We start from the raw sequence: 21,962 nt of genomic DNA, 5'->3' as shown, positions 1-21,962 counted from the left end.
GGCAAGCAGATGGATTAAAAAAACATATTGAGTGAGGTTAACCCAGACCAGAGAGACAAATATAATATGTACCCATTTGTAAGTGGCTTCTGGACATAAAACAAAGAAAAATCCACCTACAGTCCACAACCCCAGAGAACTTAAAGAGGACCCTAAGAGAGACATACATGGATCTACATAGGAAGGAGAAAAAGACCAGATCTCCTGAGTAAATTGGGAGTGTGGAGGTCATGGGAGAGGGTAGAAGGGCAGGGGAAGAAAGGGGAACACAGAAAAATGTATAGCTCAATAAAAACAAAAAAATAAAATATATCTTCTTAAAAAAGAGTTCCTTGTGTATTTCAAATTAAAGTCTTTATCAAATATATTCTTTGTCAGTATTTCAGTCTAGGGTGTTTTCTCCTTTTGTTTTTGTTTTTTTTTTTTTTCTCATTTTCTGGGTAGTGCCTTTCGCAGAGAAAAAAAAAAACTGAATGATACTCAACTTACAATGCTTTCCACAAATGTTCCTTTGGTGCTATGCCTCAACCTCCATCGTCAGGCCCAAATGCAGTGAGTCTCCTGCTGGGCAGTGATGCCAGCTTCAGAGGTGTGTTGGATATCAGGGTCTTTTACTCTCCACAGAGCTAGGAGCTTAGCGTTTTCTATTCTATTTTTGTGCATATGGTTCATTTTAGGTTTTAGGAGTTGGATTTGATTAGATACACAAACAGACAGAGCGAGAGAGACATAGCTAGATATCCCCTACCATTGAAAAGGTCATCATTGCTGCATTGAACTGTATTTGCTCCTTTGGAAAATCAGCTGTTGAAAGTTACCACAAAGAGGTACCATATTTTAGTATTTTTTCTGCACTGATTGATACAATCATGTGATAGTTTTCTTCTTAACCTGCTGGTATGATGTATTACACCCTAGTTTTCTTTCTTTCTTTCTTTCTTTCTTTCTTTATTTATTTATTTATTTATTTATTTATTTATTTATTTATTTTTTGGAATTTCAAACCAGGGTTTCTCCGTAGCTTTTGGTTCCTGTCCTGGAACTAGCTCTTGTAGTCCAGGCTGGCCTTTACACCCTAGTTTTCTTTTTCTTTTTTTTTGGTTTTTTTTTTTTGTTTGTTTGTTTTTGTTTTTCGAGTCAGGGTTTCTCTGTGGTTTTGGAGCCTATCCTGGAACTAGCTCTTGTAGACCAGGCTGGTCTCGAACTCACAGAGATCCGCCTGCCCGGCTACACCCTAGTTTTCTAATGATGAAAACAGCCTTGTGTATCTGGCATAAACAATGCTTTGTTGTGTTGTGTAATTATTTTGTACATTATTTTATGGGATAAAATTTGTTATTTTGTTGAGGATTTTTGTATCTAAGTTCATGAGATATCTGTATTTCATTTTAAGGATTTTGGGCTTAGTATTGGAGTAATTCTGACCCCAAAGGATTAAGAGATCCCCCCCCCATCTTCTGGAAGGAACTATAGAGAAACCATTTAAAGATTTAAAATCTTTTTCTTTATATGTTTGATGAATTTTACTAAATAGAAGTACAGACTCATTTTTTTCAATAGGCACCAATATACATTTTTTCTTGTTTATATTTTGGCATAGTGTATCTTTTAAAGAACTGGCCCATTTTGTCTTAACTTTAAAATTGAGCGCCACAGACATTTTTATAGTATCTATTACTTTTTCTTCCCCCATGGAAGCTGTAGTGACGCCTTATTATTTATGATAAGAATTAGTAGGGTAGCAGGTCTTAGCCTGGCTAGAAGGTTATGAGTTTTACTGTTTACTTAAATTTTCAAAAAAAACCTCATTTTTCATTTTATTGATTTTTCTCTATTGATTTCTTGTTTTAATGATGTGGGAGTGTCATATCAATCTGTTGATTTCATTGGATAAGTAATAAACAAACTGCTTGGCCTCATAGCTTAGAACATAGTTGGGTGGAGTAAACAGAACAGAATTCTGGGAGGAAGAGGAAGTGAGGTAAGACGCTTCAGACAGAGACTCCATGCAGCTCTCTCCCAGGTACATGTGATGAAGCTCCGACCCAGGATGGACATAGGCTAGAATCTTCCCGGTAAGCGCACCTTGGGGTGCTACATACAGATGATTAGAAATGGGCTAAATTAATATGTGAGAATTAGCCTAGAAGAGGCTAGATAGAAATGGGCCAAGCAGTATTAAAATGAATACAGTTTGTGTGTTGTTATTTCGGGCATAAGCTAGCAGGCGGCAGGGTTGCTGAGGACGCAGCCCCACCGCTCTTACTACATTTTACTTTCATTGATGTCTACTCTCTTTTTTCTTTGGATTATTTTAGATTAAATTTGCTCTTTTTTAAGGTTAAGAACATCATTTTATCTTAGATCTTATTTTTAATATGGCGCAGATGCTCTAAAGGCTCCTCTAGGCTCTGTTTTCTCCATGCTAAACAATATGACAAGTTTGTATGTTTCATTTTCATTTAGCACGTAACTTCAAGAAAATTCAATATTACATGGGTCCCCCAAAATATCTAATGGAGGGTGAAGTCTCCAACATACAAAAGTAAGCTGACATTGGCCTGACCCACTTCTTGTGGATGTTACTGGAGATTGTATCTTTAAGACAGACCTTTGATTAGATCTTGTCCCTTTACCTCAGATACTTTTCCTTGTTCTGAAGTCTACCATCAGTGTAACACAGTACATGTACTGGGTACTTCCTGTTGCTGTAATTCAGCACAACAGCCAGAAGGAACTAGAAGATTATATTCTGGCTCACAGCTTCAGAGGCAGAGCCCATCATAGGGGAAAGAGGTTTGGTAGCAGGTGACTAGGTCAGGAACATGAGGCCACATCTTCACCCAGAAAGCAAAGAGAGCAAAGAGCAAGTGGATTGTTCACTATTTCTTCCCAAGATACATAACAAAAAAAAAAAAAAAATACCAATAGCCCAGATTTTCAAAGGATGTAGATATACTTTCCAAACTTAGGATATAGGAGAACAAAGAAATACAGAGGAAAGTCAACATCCTCCAAAAGACAACTGTCACTAATTTATGTTTGGCCATGTTCTGGGTCATGGGGGGGGGGGGTGGCTGCAATCTGTCTACATAATCTGCTAGACTCCTGAAGCAATTCAGGACTGCTGCCAGGAAGTCCCTTTTCTTTAAGGTTGTACTCACAGCTCTATACAACCTCTTCCAAAGATGAAGCTTTAGAAAGAAGGGTTCATCAGTGATCCAATAACAAACAAAAAAAATAGCGCCTGAGAGTGTTCCACTGTACTGTGTACTTCCAAGCTAGACTTATCTGAGACAGGAGATAATTTCAAATCCCTGAAGTCATCACCCAAGTTAAAATTTTTTAGTAAAGAGAGTTATGAAAACAGAAATAGTTGCAGATAATGTATACATTACATATAACAGACTTGAGTCTTGGCAGGTGTGAATCTTCAAGTTTAGTGCATGCATTTCCAGACTGGGGTCTGACCAGGCCCTCACTGGCTGCCTTACTCGACACCACTGATGAAATCAGCAATCACCTATTTAACCCACTGCTGTCAAAGCTATGAACGGTTGTTTTAGTGAGGGAAGCAACACAGTGGAGTGACAAATTCATTTTATGACTCAACACACAACTGTCCTCTTAAAAACAAACATTTAAAAACCTTAAACAAGGTAAGTCTTTAAAAGTTTCAGTAAACTTTGGATTATATTCAAAAATTTATGGCCAAACTGGAATTCTGACAATACAAATTATCAAAAAAAATTATGAACAAGTAACAGCTACTGAAGTCTGTTTGGATAATTAGGTACAAAAAAACACACTGCATTAAACTTGAAGGTAGCCTAGGAAGAATAATTTGCAGTGCTTTTTTTAAAGGCAGTCAATACATGGCATTCAGTGTCCTCCACAGGCCAGTGTTTTCATCTGCAGCAAATACAGCAGGTAGACCTGGCTAAAGAAGTAGGCCACTCATGTCTGGGTCTAGCTTGCTTTCCCTGCTTCCCAGTCTCCACCTAGGCCTTTGGAACTTTGGTTTGGGGAGGGGAGTGGAAGAGCACAGACTACAGAAGCCCTTGAATAGGAGCTCAATGGACAATCATAGTGACAACTCACAAGAGCACAGGGCAGACAGGAACATGGCCAGCACATGCTACTTATATCTCAGGTAGGGGAAGAAGGAAGATTGGGATGGATACTGGGAGGCTATTCATGTCACAGTGTGACAGAGAATTTGGCTGTACTCTGTATGGTGAAATTCTGAGTGAGCTGAATTTAAAAGTAATGGACTAATAGGAAATTTCAACAGTTTAACATCTAGGCTCCGTGGTTACTGCTTGCAGTTTTTACCCAACTCTACAATAATAACTGAAAGGAAAAAAAAAAGAATTCGAAGATTTGAAACATGCAGTTTGGTGAAGAAAGAAGTATTAAACTGACTTAAAGCAATTGCTGGTCCATCTGCTATGAGCCTGAAGAGACTCAGCGTGATTACAAAGCAGCTAGGACTGGACAGTAGGACAGATACTTGAGGACAAGACCCCACCCTTCAAAAACTCAGGGTGTAAATGACTTTATAAAGGATGATAAGCCTGCAGAGCACCTTACGCTAAAAGGGCAGAGAGACTGGAACTTTCCAAAGTTCAGTCATGCAGCACTCAGGAAGCTGTTGCAGCTGCCAGCAACAGGACACAAGGGTACTTCTTGAGTGGCAAGAATGCTATTTTTGATTTGGGGTGGGGGAAAGATCTCAATACATCATCCAGACTACTCTTTAACTTGAGATCATCTTGCATCAGCCTTGAGTTTGAACCACCATGCCTGGTTAACTGTGTACCCTTTTCTTCTTTTTGTATGAGGTAGTTTTTGTTTGTATTATTGGGGCTGGGTATACTGGAGTTGAACCAGGACCTTGTTAACACTAGGCTACATCTTACATTAAGCTACAGTCCAGCCTAAATTCATTCACTTTAAATAGCTCAGACTACACAAATTTAATTAGAAACTTGTAATCCAAACTTTGTGACTTCACTCCAACTACATTGCCCACATTTTAAATATGAAGTTACCTTTGTTTTCTTGTCTAAACTTTATTGTTTTCATTAATCTATAAATCACCATCTCTCCTTTCTGTGTGACATTCTAAACAAACACCTATAGAAGACTGTGTTGTTTCCATTTAACTGCTACAGATTAACAAACTAAAATGTGCATGTTTCAGACAACAGTCTATGATTCTTAGTTTATTAAGCAAATCTTATATAGAGTCAAACATTATTCTTTTAAAAGAAAGGCAATTTTTAAATATGGCAAATAGTCCCAATGACGTTCATGAAAAAAGCTAATGAATATGTAGTCATTCACCATCCCTTACTTAAGGATTAAGTATCTTGATTTTACTAGTATTCCTCTCCTAAGTGGAGTCTAGCTTCTTGGTAGAAAGTTATTAAATTAAAGAAATACTCTAAGACAGCATCTCTAAAGAAGATCTATAGTTTACATCTTGAAGAGATTAATAATACACTATGTATATGTAGCATTAGTTCTACATGTAAGTTTGTGATCATTTTCCACCTCTATTGTAGAATAACTTAAATAAATGTAGGGAAACCAAATTGTTTAAAATTTTTCATATATTTTCATTTTGAAAAAAACATGTTTCACAAGAAAAGACACTAGACCACTATCTCTCAAGTTTCAGTTCCATGACCTTAATATCAATACATATGGATATGAGACTTAAAAGAAGAAAGAAAAAGAGAAAGATAGAGAGAGGGAGGGGGGAGGGAGGGGAGAGGGAGGAAGGGAGGGAGGGAGGGAGGGAGGGAGGCCATACACACACACACAAGTTCTAGGTAGAACTGTAATAAACTCCTTTTATAAACAAAAATCTTAACTGAAAAGCCACAGTAGATGGAAAGAGAAAGAATATGAGTTTGTAAAATCCAGTGAACATTACAATAGTTTTACAGCACATTTAAGCATTCTAGGGTTTTATATCTTTACCTGCCTTCCATTTATTCGGTGTTCCTTAGAAGTTTGAACCCAGATTTGACCTCAAACCCATTCTTGAGTTTGAGTTCCAGGAAAAGCAAAAGTCCAAATTTTTATCTTGATATTACAGTTTTAATTGTAAAAAAATACTTGTTTAGAACAAAATGACCCCCCAAAATGGGGGGAGGCAAAACAGAAAAATAAGCAGCAATATTTAATTATATATAATAGTTACTCATTATATGAAAGGTGTGTTTTAGGATGGAATCTAGGATGCACTTGCTCTGTGGGGTCTTCTCAATAATTAAACTGACCTAGACCAAGACTACCAAAAATAAGAGTACTATGTAAGGGACACACATTCACAATTTTGCTATTCATAAAGGCAGTAAAGCAAAAGAAAATATTATCAAATAGTACATGCACATCCTACGTAACTTCCATGGAACTACCAATAGTGTCGATGCAATGTGCCATTTCCCATAACTGTACTATACCACCTAATAACAAAGAAGAAATGAAACTGAAAATAATGGTACTGAACTGAATTGTTTGAAGCCAGTGCCCCATCTACGGGGAAAGTGCATTTAGTTCAGCAGCAATACAGCACAGTGTGAAGATATTGTGCTTAGACACAGATACTCCAGAACAGAAAGATGTACAAGGCGAGTCAAGATATAAAACCACAGTACACTGTTAAATAACCTTGAAACATACATACACTGCAGTCTTTAGAGAGAGACATTCATCTCATTGTACAAGGAAAGGGTAAAGACTTTAAAGTTACCTATTGTGGTTTATGATATAATAAATACATATCTATATAGCATTGTATATACATATATAGAATGTGTGTTTATGTTTGCCAAATTTCTGTTTAATTTTTGTGGATCTGCACTTTTCAGGAATGGAAAAGAAAACCTTCCACCACAGATTTCTGCTTCCCCAGAGTAAAAATACTTATTCTAAGAAAGGTCTCAATACCCCAACCCCAAAGGTTCACTTCAGATATTTATTTTACAATTCATTAGAGAAATAAAAGTAGTGGAAATTTTGATTTCTAAATGTATATTTTCTGTTTGCCAGCTGTTGCTCAATAAAGTATCTTTTAATATTTAAACTAACTGATGCAAATTTTTAACACAGAATATAAATTCTATATCTGATTAAAACAGAGCAAATCAAAATAATCCAGTGATTCACTCCAACTGTAAACAATATAAAAATTTTAAATTTCAAATTTCAAATAAGTTAAAGAAAAATTCTACCTTCAGGGCTCATGCCATTATAAAGATCTGACGCTGTAAGGGGAAATGGATACGAAAAGTTGCAACAAAATTTTTGGCCCACATTTTCCTAAGAGAAACACATATCTGATTATATCATTTTGTCCCTTAAATTTAATGACTTCATAATTTGTTGGAAGATTTTTAAACAAACTGGCATATCAGATTACACAACAGAAAACCATCCATCAAATTTAGCAAAGAAAACTTATATAAGCCTTTTTTTTCTTTACAGAATTAAAAAAATCTAAATGGCTATGATTCCTCTATTAGCAGAAACACATAATGCAGTTTTTATAAATCTGCCATAGATCAATATCCACAGATACAGATATAGATATGAAACATTAATGGCAGTCTATGTTTGAACAGTGTGTGGGACCAGCAGTTTGTATCAGACCATGGCACGATATGGACCCTGCATCTTTAAAAACTGAATAATGAACGAAGGCCCTCCAGCAACAATTTGAGGTGGGAGGTGACTGAGTGGACAGTTCTCAATACTCATGATTGACAGCTTGCTGCAGAGAGCCAGCTCAAAAGGGAGGCTGTGAAGGTTGGGGTTGTCATTCAAATACAGTTCTTCTAGGTTTTCCAGTGTACCTGTTTAGAGAGGGAAAACAATTAATTACTATTCTTAAAACTTTCACCACTGTAGATTTCAAATTGCATCATATTCAAATCAACTGGGGAAACTTTTTAAATCCACAATTATAGGTCCCTCTTTATAACCAGAGAATCACAATGGTTTTGAGGCTTATGAGGTTTGTGGAAACACTCCATTTTCAGACATTCTGTTGGTCAGTTGAGAGTTCACATATGTATTTTTAAACCTCTATTTTAAAAATCAAAACATTGACTACTTGCCAGTGGCACTAGGAAAGTAGTAAGCCAACAGGCAGCAAGAGAGACTAGTCTACACGTGGAATAGTTAATCTCAAGGCAATCTCCATGGAGTGAGTTACTGGCCTGGTTTACAGGTAAGAAGACATTAGGGTGGACAGTCTCTATCTAAAGCTACAAAGCCAGCCAAGTGGCACAACTAAATTTTAAATCGTCTACCATTTGCAAAAAAAATTACTATTTATCTTGCTTACAGAACAGGAACTATAGAGAACAGATTATAATCCACAGAATTACTAATTTAGGGACTACTCAATGGACTCTGTTATAAAAACAGGATTATGAACTGATGCCTAAATTCAAAGTGGCCATATTAATTATATAAATATTAGATGTGACTATTTGGAAAAATTCTAAAAGTAAATCCAGGCTTTAATAGTAAGCAAATACTACAATTAACCCTAAATCCCTATGAAGAATGTTCTTCCAGAAGCTACAAATAGTGGCTCACTTCTGTGGTTTCAGAACTAGTTATTATAAACAAAATCTAAATAAAGACAACAAAAACAGAAATGTCCTTGCAGCGCAGACAGTGCTAATTTAACACAAGCCCATCTAACTACTAAGTTTGGAAGAACAGAAAACAATCTTGTACATTGAGATTTGTAAGTAAGGTCTACCTACTGGGAGCATTCCAGCCATTCTTAAACAGAGGTTTAATTCTAAGAATTTAGGAGAAAAACCATTGGCACTTCATTAAAAGTCTTGAGCTTGATGTAAAGGAATTCACAGAAAAGTGTATTTATCAAACCTATCTATCTGAAAACACAAAGTCAATAAGCAGAGTCAAGTGTCCACAGGTTCATACCAATTTCCTCAGGAAGGTGAGTAAGCAGGTTCTCTCCAAGGCCCAGGTGTGTGAGGTTGGTGAGGTGACCGATACCTCTGGGAAGAGTGGTCAACTGGTTGTTTGTCAAGACTAATTTCTAGAAGATTAACAAAATAAAAAAGTTACACATACATTTCCTACAATGATATACATTTATAATCATATATCTAATAAGTAAAATAAGTAACAGGGAAATTAAGTTGGGTAAAACTTGTTTAGTAAATCACAAGATCTTCTTTCAAACAATTTCATTTGTTAGGAGAACAAAAGCAGACAGTATATTTGACGTTCACATAAGGACAATAAGATAAAAATCTTTAATTGGAAAATTATATCAAAATCTAAAGAAAAAGTTGTAATTTGGAATAGTTTCAAGAACTTTAGTCATATAATTCTATCACCACCAGGAGAGGGTTTTACCTGCAAATCCTTGAGATAAGCAATCTCATTGGGCAAGGATTCCAGTTTGTTCTCCTCTAGATCTAATTCTCGTAACTTTCTAAGGTTTCCAAGACCATGGGGAAGCTTCTTTAGAAGATTGTTCGATAATATTAGAACCTAAGCATAAATTATTGACAGCATTTCACAACTCATGAAATAACTTACACATGATTGTTATGAAAATTAAAGCTTATTAAGCAATGCTAATTCCCAAAAATGACTAATAATAAAAAATAATAAATATTTAATTGACTAATACATTTTAAAACAAATATACTACAAAGAGATTTTATTCAATTACTTAAAAACATGGAAATGGTTTATTAACTAAATTTTTAAAGGAAAAACAAAATTAACTATTGTCTTAAAACTAAAATATTGACAGTGAATAATTATAAGTATTAATAACCTAATTTTTATTCAAAATTCTTAAAATGTTCACTTAAGGAAAGTAAGCCATTGACTTACAACTGTCTATAACAATGAGCAGTAACTGAAGTTACAATTTAGAAATTCTTCACTACACCCTAGAAACATTAAAGGGTAAAAGGACTGAGGAAGCTCTAGAGTCCTTTTTCTCAAAGAAGTTATAATTCGGCATGGAAATAGGGAGACAATAATGGGAGCTGGGTTAGGAAAAAGAGCAGTAAATTGAAAGAGCCACATAAAATTGTAACTAACGCTGTCTACTTATTTGCCCCAACTTTATAAAATCCATAAAAAAACACACAAAACAAGATCAATACAAGAACAATAGCCACACGAGTTTACAGGACCCTCTATCAAATGCACTGTGTTTATGTGAGTCACTTAATCTGAATTAGACTATGGCGTGCGGTTACCTCATTTTACTCCTCGGGGAACTAAAGCTTCGGTAGACGAGATCCAGACACGGAGTGACAAAAGCACAACCGTGTTTCAATCTCTGTCAGCCGCTTATGACAGTGGTTCTCAGCCTGTGCACTGCAACCCCTCTTAGGTCGCATATCAGATATTTACATTAGGATTCATAACAATAACAAAATTACAGTTATAAAGTAGCAACAAAATGATGTTATGGTTGGAGTCACCACAACATAAGGAACTGACTGTATTAAAAGGCTGCAGCATTAGGAAGGTTGGGAACTGCTGCTTTACAATATAATAGAACTTTTGAAAGTTTTTTTTTTTTTAAATCTTAAAAAGAACATATTTACTATCTTCCTAAGCTGTGTGTTAAAGATGAAAACTTCACTAAGTAAAGACAGTAACAGTCATTCCTGACTAAGGTAGATCTTTAATTATGGGGGAAAGCTTTTGAAAGGAAAAAGTAAAATCAAGAGGATGAAAAAAAATATTCCAGACACTGAGATGGTACACAGACCTACAGCTATGGACAACACATCACCAACACAAGGGACACAGAGCTACAGCTAGGGACAACACATTACCAACACAAAAGGTGATAAAATTAGGCCAAAGCCATACAATAAAAGGCTGTGAGTGTAAATCTGAAGAATCAGTAATTATTTTGGCAAGTAATGCCATGTTTCCTGAATGAAAGGAAACTGCTTTCAAGATGCTAAGTTTTAGACACCTTTCTCTTCAAAGATTCTGCATTTAATTCTCTCAGCTTCTGTCAGGCAGAGGTAGTTCAATGGCATCAACACTTCCCTCCTCTCACAGGGTTGTGCATCCAATGGAGTCCAGACATGACCATCTCTAATTACACTATATTCACTCACCTCAAGAGAAACAAGACCAGACACGTCCTCTGGGATCTTTGTGAGCTGATTTGTGGCTAAATTCAATTCTACCATACTGGTCCAAGTTCCAAAATCCAAAGGAAGTGATGTCAACTGATTGTCCTGGTAGAGAGAAGAAGCACCCAGGTAGAACCATAAAAATAAAGTCACCATTTACATTTTCTTCTGCAAGCAAAATTCTTAAACAGGAAATTTTATTCTCATATTTATCAAGAGATAGAATAAATAAAACAAGAGCCAAAACTTACCAATAAAACTCTGAACTTCCAACATTTTAATTAAGTAGGCTTTTATTCTGAGGTTAAACTACTTCATAATAATGTACAGAAAATCAGAGTACAATAAGAATGTTCAGTTAAGATATGGGTAAGAAGCGGGCAGGACATCTCAGTGGGGAAAGGTACTTGCCACCAGCCTGACCAGTAGAATACACATGGTAGAAGAGACCTGCCAAATAAACCTGTCCTTTGACCTCCCCTTATGAGCTACGTTACTCAAGCAAACAAAAACAAATACAAATGTAGTTTTTAAAATTACAAAAAAGTATAGTACATATATAGAAAAAACTTTCAAGTCTCACTTTTATTTCCAAGAAAAAGTTTTGTTAATCTTTGATCACATTTAATGGAATGTTAAGACAAAGTTCTTCAGTTTCACATTCATTTTCTAAAATCTCAGGTAGATAAACTCTAACAACAACAGAGCAATTAAAATGTATCTTCAAAGGCAAAAACTAGCAACACCTGCTTCATCATAGCTTACACCTATTAGAAACTGAGACACTACTTGTTACTTATGCTGGGGACTGAACCCAGGACCTTGTGCATGGTATGCAAGAAGTCTGCCACCAGTACTGTTACACAAGGAGCACTCAGCAGAAAGGCGATTTATTACCTCTGCATCCTTTCTCACATCAACAGACTAAGAAATATTACTCGGATTTTAAGATTATCTTCACTTAAAATTTTTACTCATATATATTCAAATAGTTATCATGACAAAGTATAGAAACAAAGTTACAGATTTAGATTACTAAAGGCCACAATTATGGTGCAGAGTTTAAAGAATGACAAAACCATGTAGTATACTATGACAACATTAACAAAGAAACCCAGGTTTCCTGGATTCCTACTCAGCTACAGTCAGGATTAGGTATGTGACCATTTTATTAATTATTGTCTCTGGACCGAAAATCTGTCCATTACAAATTAAATCATAGCACTTACAATTTTCCATGATTTTTTTCCTTACACAGTAAACTTGTAAAGTCACATTATCAATGTGGAAGCTTCTCACGGAAGGGCATATGGCCAGGTAAAGAACCTGAGGGTTATTCATCCATCCCTCCGACAGCCAAAGAGAAAAACTATCTTAAAAAGTGCTGCTGGATGTACAAAATACCTAGGAATTTAATATAATAACTAGCACATTTAAAACAGCTTAAACCTGTGTAAAAGGAGACTTTTACATCCTTTACCTTCTACTAGAATACTGCAATAGATATTTAATATTGTCTTAGTCTAGATCATCAAGCTTGGTGGTTCCATATTATTTCATTAGATATATTACTTTAAGAAGTTAAACCTTTTTGGCATACATTGGCATTTATGAAATAGTTATGTAATATATATCCTTAGCATTATACTTCTGGAGACACCCAAGACTACTTCTCTAGGACAAACTGCTAAGGGTGTGCACAGTCTGAAAACACCTGTTATGCAGTAAGAACTGTCCTAAAGCATGACTGTTAGCAGTATAGATTTCATCAACAAGGTATCACCTACTCTCCACCCTAGTACAGAAAATATGAACAAGAACTACAGCTCTCTCTCTCTCTCTCTATCTCTATCTCTATCTCTCTCTCTCTCTCTCTCTCTCTCTCTCTCTCTCTCTCTCTCTCACACACACACACACACACACACACACACACACACACACACACACACACCAGACAGGGACTTACCTTCATATTCAGCTTACTTAACACTTTAGCTCTGGAGAAAATTCCAAATGGGATTTTGTTGATTCGATTGTGTTCCATGTTGAGGGAATAGATGGTGGAAAACTGAGATGGACCTCCCACTGGATATAACTGGAAGCAATTTCTAGCTAACGTCAAGCTATTCAATTTTACAAGACTGGATAAAAGACTCTGTAAAAATCAAAGTAAGAGTAAGATTAAGAAATAAGGTAATATTTGCCTTAAACAGAGCAATAGCTTTTAGGGGATAAACTGCAGCTTGGAAAGGCTGGTTCTGTGACCATCTTCAGGGACAATCACTACAACGATCTAGAGTTTACAGCAAGCCCACAATAAACTGATAAACACCTTAAGTAATATGGCAGGATTCAAGATCAACTCAAAAAAATCATAAGCCCTCCTATATACAAATGATAAAAGGGCTGAGAAAGAAATCAGAGAAACATCACCCTTTAAAATAGCCACAAATAACACAAACTATCTTGGGATAACACTAACCAAAGAAGGGAAAGGCTTGTACGAAAAGAACTTAAAGTCTTTTGATGGGGGAGAGTCTTCTGTTTTGTGTTAATTTCATTGGTTAAATAAAGAGACTGCCTTGGCCCTTTAAGAGGACAGAAAATTAGGTAGGCGGAGTAAACAGAACAGAATGCTGGGAGAAAGAAGCTGAGTCAAGGAGTCGCCATGATTCTCCCACTCCAGACAGACGCAGGTTAAGGTCTTTTCTGATAAGCCACCTCGTGGGCTACACACATTATTAGAAATGGGCTAGTCCAAGTGCAAGAGTTAGCCGAGAAAAGGCTAGATATAATGGACCAAGAGGTGTTTAAAAGAATACAGTTTCCATGTAATTATTTCGGGTAAAGCTAGCCGGGTGGCGGGACACAGCCCATCGCTCCTAACACAACAGTCTTTGAAGAAAGAAACCGAAGAAGATGCAAGAAAATAAAAAGATCTCCCATGCTCTTGGATAGGTAGGATCAACATAACAAAAATAGCAATTTTACCAAAAGCATTCCACAGATTCAATGCAATACCCATTAAAATCCCAACACAATTCTTCACAGACCTCAAAAGAACAATACTCAATTTCATTTGGAAAAACAAAAAACCCAGGATAGCCAAAACAATCCTGTACAAGAAAGAAATATCCAAAGGCATCACTATCCCTGACTTCAAGCTCTACTATAGAGCTATAGTAATGAACACAGCTTGGTATTGGCATAAAAACAGACAGGTGGAACAACAGAATCAAATTGAAGACCCTGATATCAATCCACACACCAATGAACACCTGATTTTTGGCAAAGAAGTTAAAATTATACAATGGAAAAAAGAAAGTATCTTCAACAAATGGTGTTGGCATAACTGGATGTCAACATGTAGAAAAATGCAAATAGATCCATATCTATCCCCATGCACTAAACCAAGTTCAATTCAACATAAATCCAGCCACACTGAATCTCACGGAAGAGAAAGTGGGAAGTAACCTTGAGTGCATGGGCGCACAGACACTGAGAGCAACAATTAATAAATGGGACATCCGTAAACTGAGAAGCTTCTGTAAGGGAAAAGACAGAGTCAATAAGACAAAGGGCAGCCTACAGAATGGAGAAAGATCTTCACTAACTCCACATTGGACAGAATACTGATCTCCAAAATATATGAAGAACTCAAGAAACTAGACATCAAAATACAAAAACAATTCAATCAAAAAATGGGGTATAGATCTAAATAGAGAATTCTCAACAGAAGAATTTCAGATGGCTGAAAGACACTTAAGGGAATGCTCAACATCCTTAGCCATCAGGGAAATGCAAATAAAAATGACTCTGCCTCTTACGCAGGTCAGAATGACTAAGATCAAAAACACCAAGGATAGCTTATGCTGGAGAGGATGTGAAATAAGGGGAACATTCCTCCATTCCGGGTGGGGGGGGGAGTACAAACTTGTACAGCCTCTTTGGAAATCAGTATGGTGGTTTCTCAGAAAATTGGGAATCAATCTACCTCAAGACCAAGCAATACCACTCTTGGTCATATATCCAAAGGATGTACACTCATACCACAAGGACATGTGCTCAACTGTGTTCACAGCAGTATTATTCGTAATAACCACTACCTGGAAACAACCTACATGCCCCTCAAACGAAGAATGGATAAAGAAAATGTGGTACATTTATACAATAGAATAATACTCTGTGGTTAAAAAAAATTGACATTTTGAAATTTGCATGCAAATACATGGAACTAGAAAAAGCCATCCTGAATGAGGTAGGCCAGACCCAGAAAGTACAAACACGGTATATACTCACTCATAAATGGATATTAGATGTAAAGCAAAGGATAACCAGCCTACAGTCCACAACCCCAGAGAAACTAGGTAACAAGAAAAACCCTAAGAGAGACATACATGGATCCCCCTTGGAAAGGGAAATAGACAAGAACTCCTGAGAAAATTGGGAGTGGGGGGAGCAGAGGGAGTAGAAGAGAGGGTAGAAGGGAGGAAGAGGGGAGCCTGAAGGATAGAAAAGAACATGAGGGGATGGCCAAGATGGGGGAAGGGCAGAGAGGGAGAGCAGGGAAAGAGATGTCTTGATTGAGGGAGCTATTACGAGGCAAGCAAGCAACCTGACACTAGGGAAATTCCCAGGAATCCACAAGGATGACCCCAGCTAAGACCCTAAAAAGCATTAGTGGAGAGGGTGCCCGAACTGGCCTTGCCCTGTAATCAGATTGATGACTACCTTAACTGTCACCATAGAAATTTTATCCAGCAACTGAAGGAATTCGATGCAGAGATCCACAGCTAAGCACTGTAAACTGCTGCCATGATTCATCATCTCAACACAGCTTGAAAGCCTTTTCAATGGCACCTAATGGATCTTTCTGTTTTCCTTACTTAGTCTATGGTCAAACAGAATCAAGCACTTGCACTGAAAATATGCTACTTCCAAAGTACATGGATGATTTTTTAAGTAAGACTTAATTTTTCATATTTGGACAAAGTCAGTTAAAGGCTTCCCCAGTGTCTCTCTTGAAAACATGCACAGGAGAACATATACACACAGCCTTTCATATTCAGACCAGAGAGAGCTGTCCGTCCTTTTTAATAATGTCTTATCACAAGTAAAAAGAGGGTTTAATACTCCCAAGCCCAATGTATGGAAAAAAACTTTGAAGGATCCCTTGTCCCTGTTTAAAAACAACAGAAAAAAGGTCAGGTAGGATCAGATTGCAAAAAAGGATAAACAGATAGAACAAAGAGGCTTCTATGTTTTTGTTTTTACAATACCATAATAATACAGATGCCAACAAATTGACTTATTTCAGTTATATAATATAAAAAAAAATCACCTATGGCAATGTCCATATCTTAACAGCCAAATAATTATTAATCTTTCTTCACTGATAATAAACCTGTATATAAAATTACATAGTTTTCAAATGTTTATACTTTATAGGGACCCAGTCTTTATCTAAGAATATGGACACAATTAACACCCAAAAGAAAGCTCCTCAAGGATTTAGCTGAACACGGTGGCACACATGTAATCTCTACACTCAGGAATCCTGCTGAGGCAAGGGAACAGGTACATGTGTATGTAGGACCAGCTTGAGCTACATAGTAAATACCAGCTCAAAAGTCTACACTACAAGGTCTTGTTTCTAAAAGAAAAAAAGCCACCACTACCACGGAGAAAAATAAAGAAGCCTACTTAATGTGATAATTAGTCTATTAAGGGTGAGTCATTAGAGAAGCGGATAACATTAAACAGCATAACCTCACCCATCTTGATTAATCTGAATTATCACTATCACAGGACAAAAATCCAGACAGTCTGGTTCTTGGAGCTAGATTGCCTACCTTGAACTTCACTCTTTATCTCAGATAAATGCTACAATTCTTCTGCTAAGAAAAGGTACTGTCATAGTAATCTCAGTGGTCTAGCCTAGCAACTGCAATCATGGGAAACATCTTTATACTCTCCAAGCTGTTTTCTGAAAACACACACAACAAAAGTAAAATAAGCCAAATTAATAGATGTGTCTCTATGTATTTTTTCCCTAGCAAACAAATCAAATGAGTTAAATTTTTTTATGAGCTGATATATAGTGGCATTTATCCAAATAGTTCTTCATATATAAAGCAACACAGAAATAGACAGATTCACACTCCTCTCACATACACATTCATTTACCACTTAGAAAAGAAATTGTAAAGGTCAATGGTGAGCCTGAGTCCCTTCATTTAGTTTGGTAGTAGTAGTACTGTATTATGCTTGAATAAAATAAGAAAACACATTGCCAAGAATTTGCATTGCAGAACTATTGGCATACTAGTTTCAATACAAGAAAGGGAATAATTTCACATCACATTGAAACATGTTATTCTACAAACCAATCTTTACCAATTTTTACAAAAGAGGAGATGGCTCCAGAGTACAATGATTAGTGAGAGGTGTCTCTTCTACTGAGACCAGAAGACAACAAAAGTAGGCAGATATTGGGGGTGGGGGGTGGAAGTTGACTTCTTACTAGACCAATTTTTTTTTCCTAACAGAATCAACATAATTCAAGTTAAAATAAGGAGTTAAAATATCCTTTTTTGGCTGTTATACACTAAACAGGCTTTGACATTACTGCATCAACAGTGCAATAAGTTGGGTGACAAACGAGTAATAGTATTAATCTTGACAATAAATAAAACTTTTTCTTAGAGGTGTTACTACTGCTTCTCCATAGTAAAGAGCGAGAGACTATAACAAGACTTTCGTTCACTCTGGTTTCACCTTCTTCTTCACATTAAAACAGTATGCTCCCACACACACGCTTTCTGTTTTTGGAATTTACTTTAATGGTGGTATGTGACAGCATTTTCACTGTTTAAATAGTCCCAATCACCAAATTATGGATCCAGCTGTAAAACTAATTAATTTACCTCCATTTTCTTGCAGACTAGTTTCAACTACATTTTGTTTCCTCTAATCTGCTTCTTACCTCTGGTAGAGTAGAAATGTTATTGTTCTCTAAGTTTAACTCCTCAAGTGCACAGCATTTTGCTAATGATCTGGGTATTGCTGACAATCTATTGTATCTCAGGCCAAGACGATTTAAACTGGACAAGTTTCCTGTAAATACAAGAAAAAGGAATTTATCATTCAGAAAATCTAATGAGCCTTTAACTATCATAAACTACTCACTAGATAATCAATAGTTACTCTGAAGTACTACTGAAGTACTATTTCAGCAGATCTTGGTATCAGAGAAATAATGAAACAGACAGCTAAGTGAATTTCTAAATTAATTATAATCTTTGGATTTAACTTATAACACATGATTCTGAGCATCTCACAGAAATGCTATGATATCAATGATATCTAAGCATATCCAACCTGTACACACACTAGCCGCTACTGAGCATATAAACAGTGAAAGCATCATCCCACAGATATCTCTGAGCTTCATTGCCAAGAAAACATAGAAAGCTACATGTTAAGCTCCCTGGATGAATACAGAGTCTACTATCATAAAAGAGTCAAACAAAACTTCCTAAACAACACATATAAATTTGTTTGGATACTTATAAGGGTAACAGTAACAACCACTAAGTTGAGTATATTCCTTTGTTATAACTGATTCACACAGCCACTGCTCTGACATTTCTGGATAGGTCAGGTTAAAATGCCAAATGCTGCCTTTATTTCTACATTAAACAGTTTCCCCAATGTTAGAAATTACAGAAATGGATGACTGTGCCGTGTTAGGCTTTTGCAGATACATATTTGAAGTCCTGTACTTTTATCAATGTATCATGTCTATTTCATTTTATTCTTCTCATTACATGACCCAACTTTCTAGGATACAACATTGCTATGATAATTAACATAGCTACCATAGCATCAATCAAGCCTTGACAGTGTTTGGAGAGCAGCTGCTACACCCCTAATCCTCACCTAGTCACTATTCACCTCCTGCTTCTCAGTGAAGAAACTAGCAACAGAGGTCATCTAAATAACCATCTGAAGCTAGTTTTTATCCTTTACAATGCCATAGTAACAGTTCTATTTTCACAATATATTCTCGTGAGTCTATACCTTAAATCTAATCAACTGTAACACAGACCCCCACCAGATGTCTCTGCCTTCCCACTAGACTGCAACCACTCCATAGCTGCATCACTCCATTTCTTCTCTACAACCCTGTGGGGATACTAAGCCACCGAGAATTTATAGTTCTGGTTAAGATTCCAAAGGGTGTAAAACAAAATATAAAAGCAACAATAAAATTAGCAAAAATAAGTTGAGCTTGCCTTAAAGTCATTTCTAAGTTAACTAAAGATGCTTCACTGGTATCTTTCTGATGGCACTCTGGTAAGATGGACCTACTTTAAATGGGGATGGAGGGACAAAACAAAACAGGAGTGACTCCTTTCCAAAGCACCAGAGAATTTACAGACCAGGAAACCAGAAACTATAAGCTAAACCTTGAGATTAGTAAGTAAACCTTAAAGAATTATGTTTCAAAGGCAGACAATTCTTGAGTCTGATATTATTAATTCAAATAGTTAAAAGTTATATGTACTTTGTGGGTTTTTTAAATTTCATTATGTACATGGGTTTGTGTGTACCTCCACACGTAAGTGGGTTCACAGGCATGCCCACTTGTCTGTGTAGGCCAGAGGTTGACACTCTGTGTCTTCCTCAGTTACTCCCCACCTTATTTCTTACTGCACTTGGATTTGGCTGACGAGACAGTACTGGCTGGCCAGCAAGTCCTGGAGAACCTCCATCGCCACCTTCCCAGATTACAAGCACACACTGCTGCAGGGCCACCTGAGTGCTAAGACAGTACTCTAGTCCTTGTGCTTTCACAGCAAGCACTCTGCCACCTGTGACAAAGCACTAATCTCAGCCCATCTGTGACCTCTTAGGGAGTAGGGTATGATCACAGATGGCTAATCTTTATGCTCACAACTAAAATGTTCTCTTCTCACATAAAGGCTATTTGATTACAACCTTTGGTCCTAGAACAGACCAGTTTTAGAACGTTTATGATGCAGTTTACCAAAACTGCTTCTTCACAGGACAATTGGCCTCAGAGTTCAGTTTAAATCTGTGTATATATTTGTAATCTAAGTTATTATATCTTAGGTTCCAATTTGTTTTTAAGTATGCAATATTCATAATAAAACATTTCAGATTAAACTGTCAAGGCTATTTTACTTAGTTGATTCTTATTAAGTCAATCTGTTTTCTATCTACATATGTGGTACCTTAAACGTGAGGCCAAGGTTGGAAGAAATCCTATAGATAGTATACATTTGAATCTTGAACAGAATAAAAGCATCCAAAAATTTTATTTGCAAAGACAATTTCTTGATACCTAAAACTCAACTTTATACTCTGAGACAACACAGCTCTGACTGGCTCCTTGATGTACCAGTTACACTATACCTAATACTATGCCAATACTTCTGGAATCAGTGGGAACCACATCAATTACAAATGCTTATTTCTACTTCTGTATCCCTTTTCACATCGTCATTAATTCTGTTGCCAAAACACAAATGCAAAGCCAGGCAAAGAACATCCACAACTGAATATTGTTCAAAGTTTATTACAATAGAGCAAACACCGAGGAACATTAAGGTAGCAGACTGACCTCTGAAAACTCTTATAGAAAGAAAAAACACAGACTTCAATAATTGAAAATAATTCCTAATACCAGTTTTATCTTGTCCAAGTTACTTAATCCAATTCTATGCCCTTAAAATACTCATCTGTTCTATCTCTTTGCTAGTTTCTCCTTCATCATCTCAAAACAAAATTATGTAGCTAGTTTTGAAGATTAACCTTTACTATTTAATCCTATACCTTAATAGTTGAGGTGAATCTACTTTTCTGTAACTGAGAAAACTGAACAACCACTTCTTTTCCTATCAAAAGTTACCTTACATGACTACTTTTAAGACTCCTGGCTCTCATCTACTGACCCAGATGTTACAACACAGAAGGCCAAATATGAGACAGTCTACTCTCTCAAGACACTTACAAATGACTGTTATGCTCAGAGTATGATAGTAGCTGAGAAGCCTGAACAAAATATTTTGAATATTTATAGAAGACAGCTCCTAGTAGGAAAGATCAAAAATGACCTTATAAACTAGAGCTATTATTGCAAAGGAACATCTCTGCCTGGTACAGCAGAAGGGAATGAACAAAGAAGAAAAATGTAAACATGGAGAGATGGGACCAGTGAGCAGGCTCAGCAGGTAGAGGCTTGACACCATGCCTGAGGACCTGAGCTTAATCCTTTGGACCCCACAATGGTGGAAGAAAACAGATTTCTGCAAGTTGTCCTCTGACCTCTCTTGTGCATGCACCCATGCGTGAACATACATGTGCGCGCGCATGCACGCTCACACACGAATAAATGAATGAGTGAGTTAATGAATGAATGAATGAATGAATGAATGAATGAATATAAGATTTATAAATAGTTTAAAAATGAAATGTAGAGGTAAGATGTTTGGGTATAATACAATATGGCATTCGTTTTCATTATCAACTTAAGAAATGAGCTCAAGGGTCAAGAAATGGATCATGGCTTGAAGCTTTAGACAGCCATTCTGTGGCATCCAATAAAAAAGTTAAGAATGCCTAGGCAAGCTGGGCGATGGTGGCGCATGCCTTTAATCCCAGCATTCGGGAGGCAGAGGCAGGCGGATCTCTGTGAGTTCGAGACCAGCCTGGTCTACAAGAGCTAGTTCCAGGACAGGCTCCAAAGCCACAGAG

At 36.6% G+C, this 21,962-nt stretch overlaps 1 protein-coding gene across 1 annotated transcript in view; it reads right to left on the bottom strand.

The window, feature by feature from the left end:
* Positions 1 to 6,089: 6,089 nt before the first annotated feature.
* Positions 6,090 to 21,962, bottom strand: part of Shoc2 (SHOC2, leucine rich repeat scaffold protein) — a 72,746-nt gene continuing 56,873 nt past the window's right edge. The window contains exons 4-9 of the mRNA XM_026781491.1: positions 18,166 to 18,296; positions 13,147 to 13,335; positions 11,163 to 11,285; positions 9,418 to 9,555; positions 8,977 to 9,094; positions 6,090 to 7,868 (exon numbers count right to left, since the gene is read on the bottom strand). Coding sequence (XP_026637292.1) covers positions 7,660 to 7,868; positions 8,977 to 9,094; positions 9,418 to 9,555; positions 11,163 to 11,285; positions 13,147 to 13,335; positions 18,166 to 18,296 — 908 coding nt within the window. The 3' untranslated portion in view covers positions 6,090 to 7,659. The remainder of the gene's footprint in view (positions 7,869 to 8,976; positions 9,095 to 9,417; positions 9,556 to 11,162; positions 11,286 to 13,146; positions 13,336 to 18,165; positions 18,297 to 21,962) is intronic.

This window comes from Microtus ochrogaster, chromosome 8, assembly GCF_000317375.1.
Source record: "Microtus ochrogaster isolate Prairie Vole_2 chromosome 8, MicOch1.0, whole genome shotgun sequence".
Taxonomy (NCBI): domain Eukaryota; kingdom Metazoa; phylum Chordata; class Mammalia; order Rodentia; family Cricetidae; genus Microtus; species Microtus ochrogaster.
Note: the sequence above shows the minus strand (reverse complement) of the source record. Positions and strands in the feature narration are given on the sequence as shown.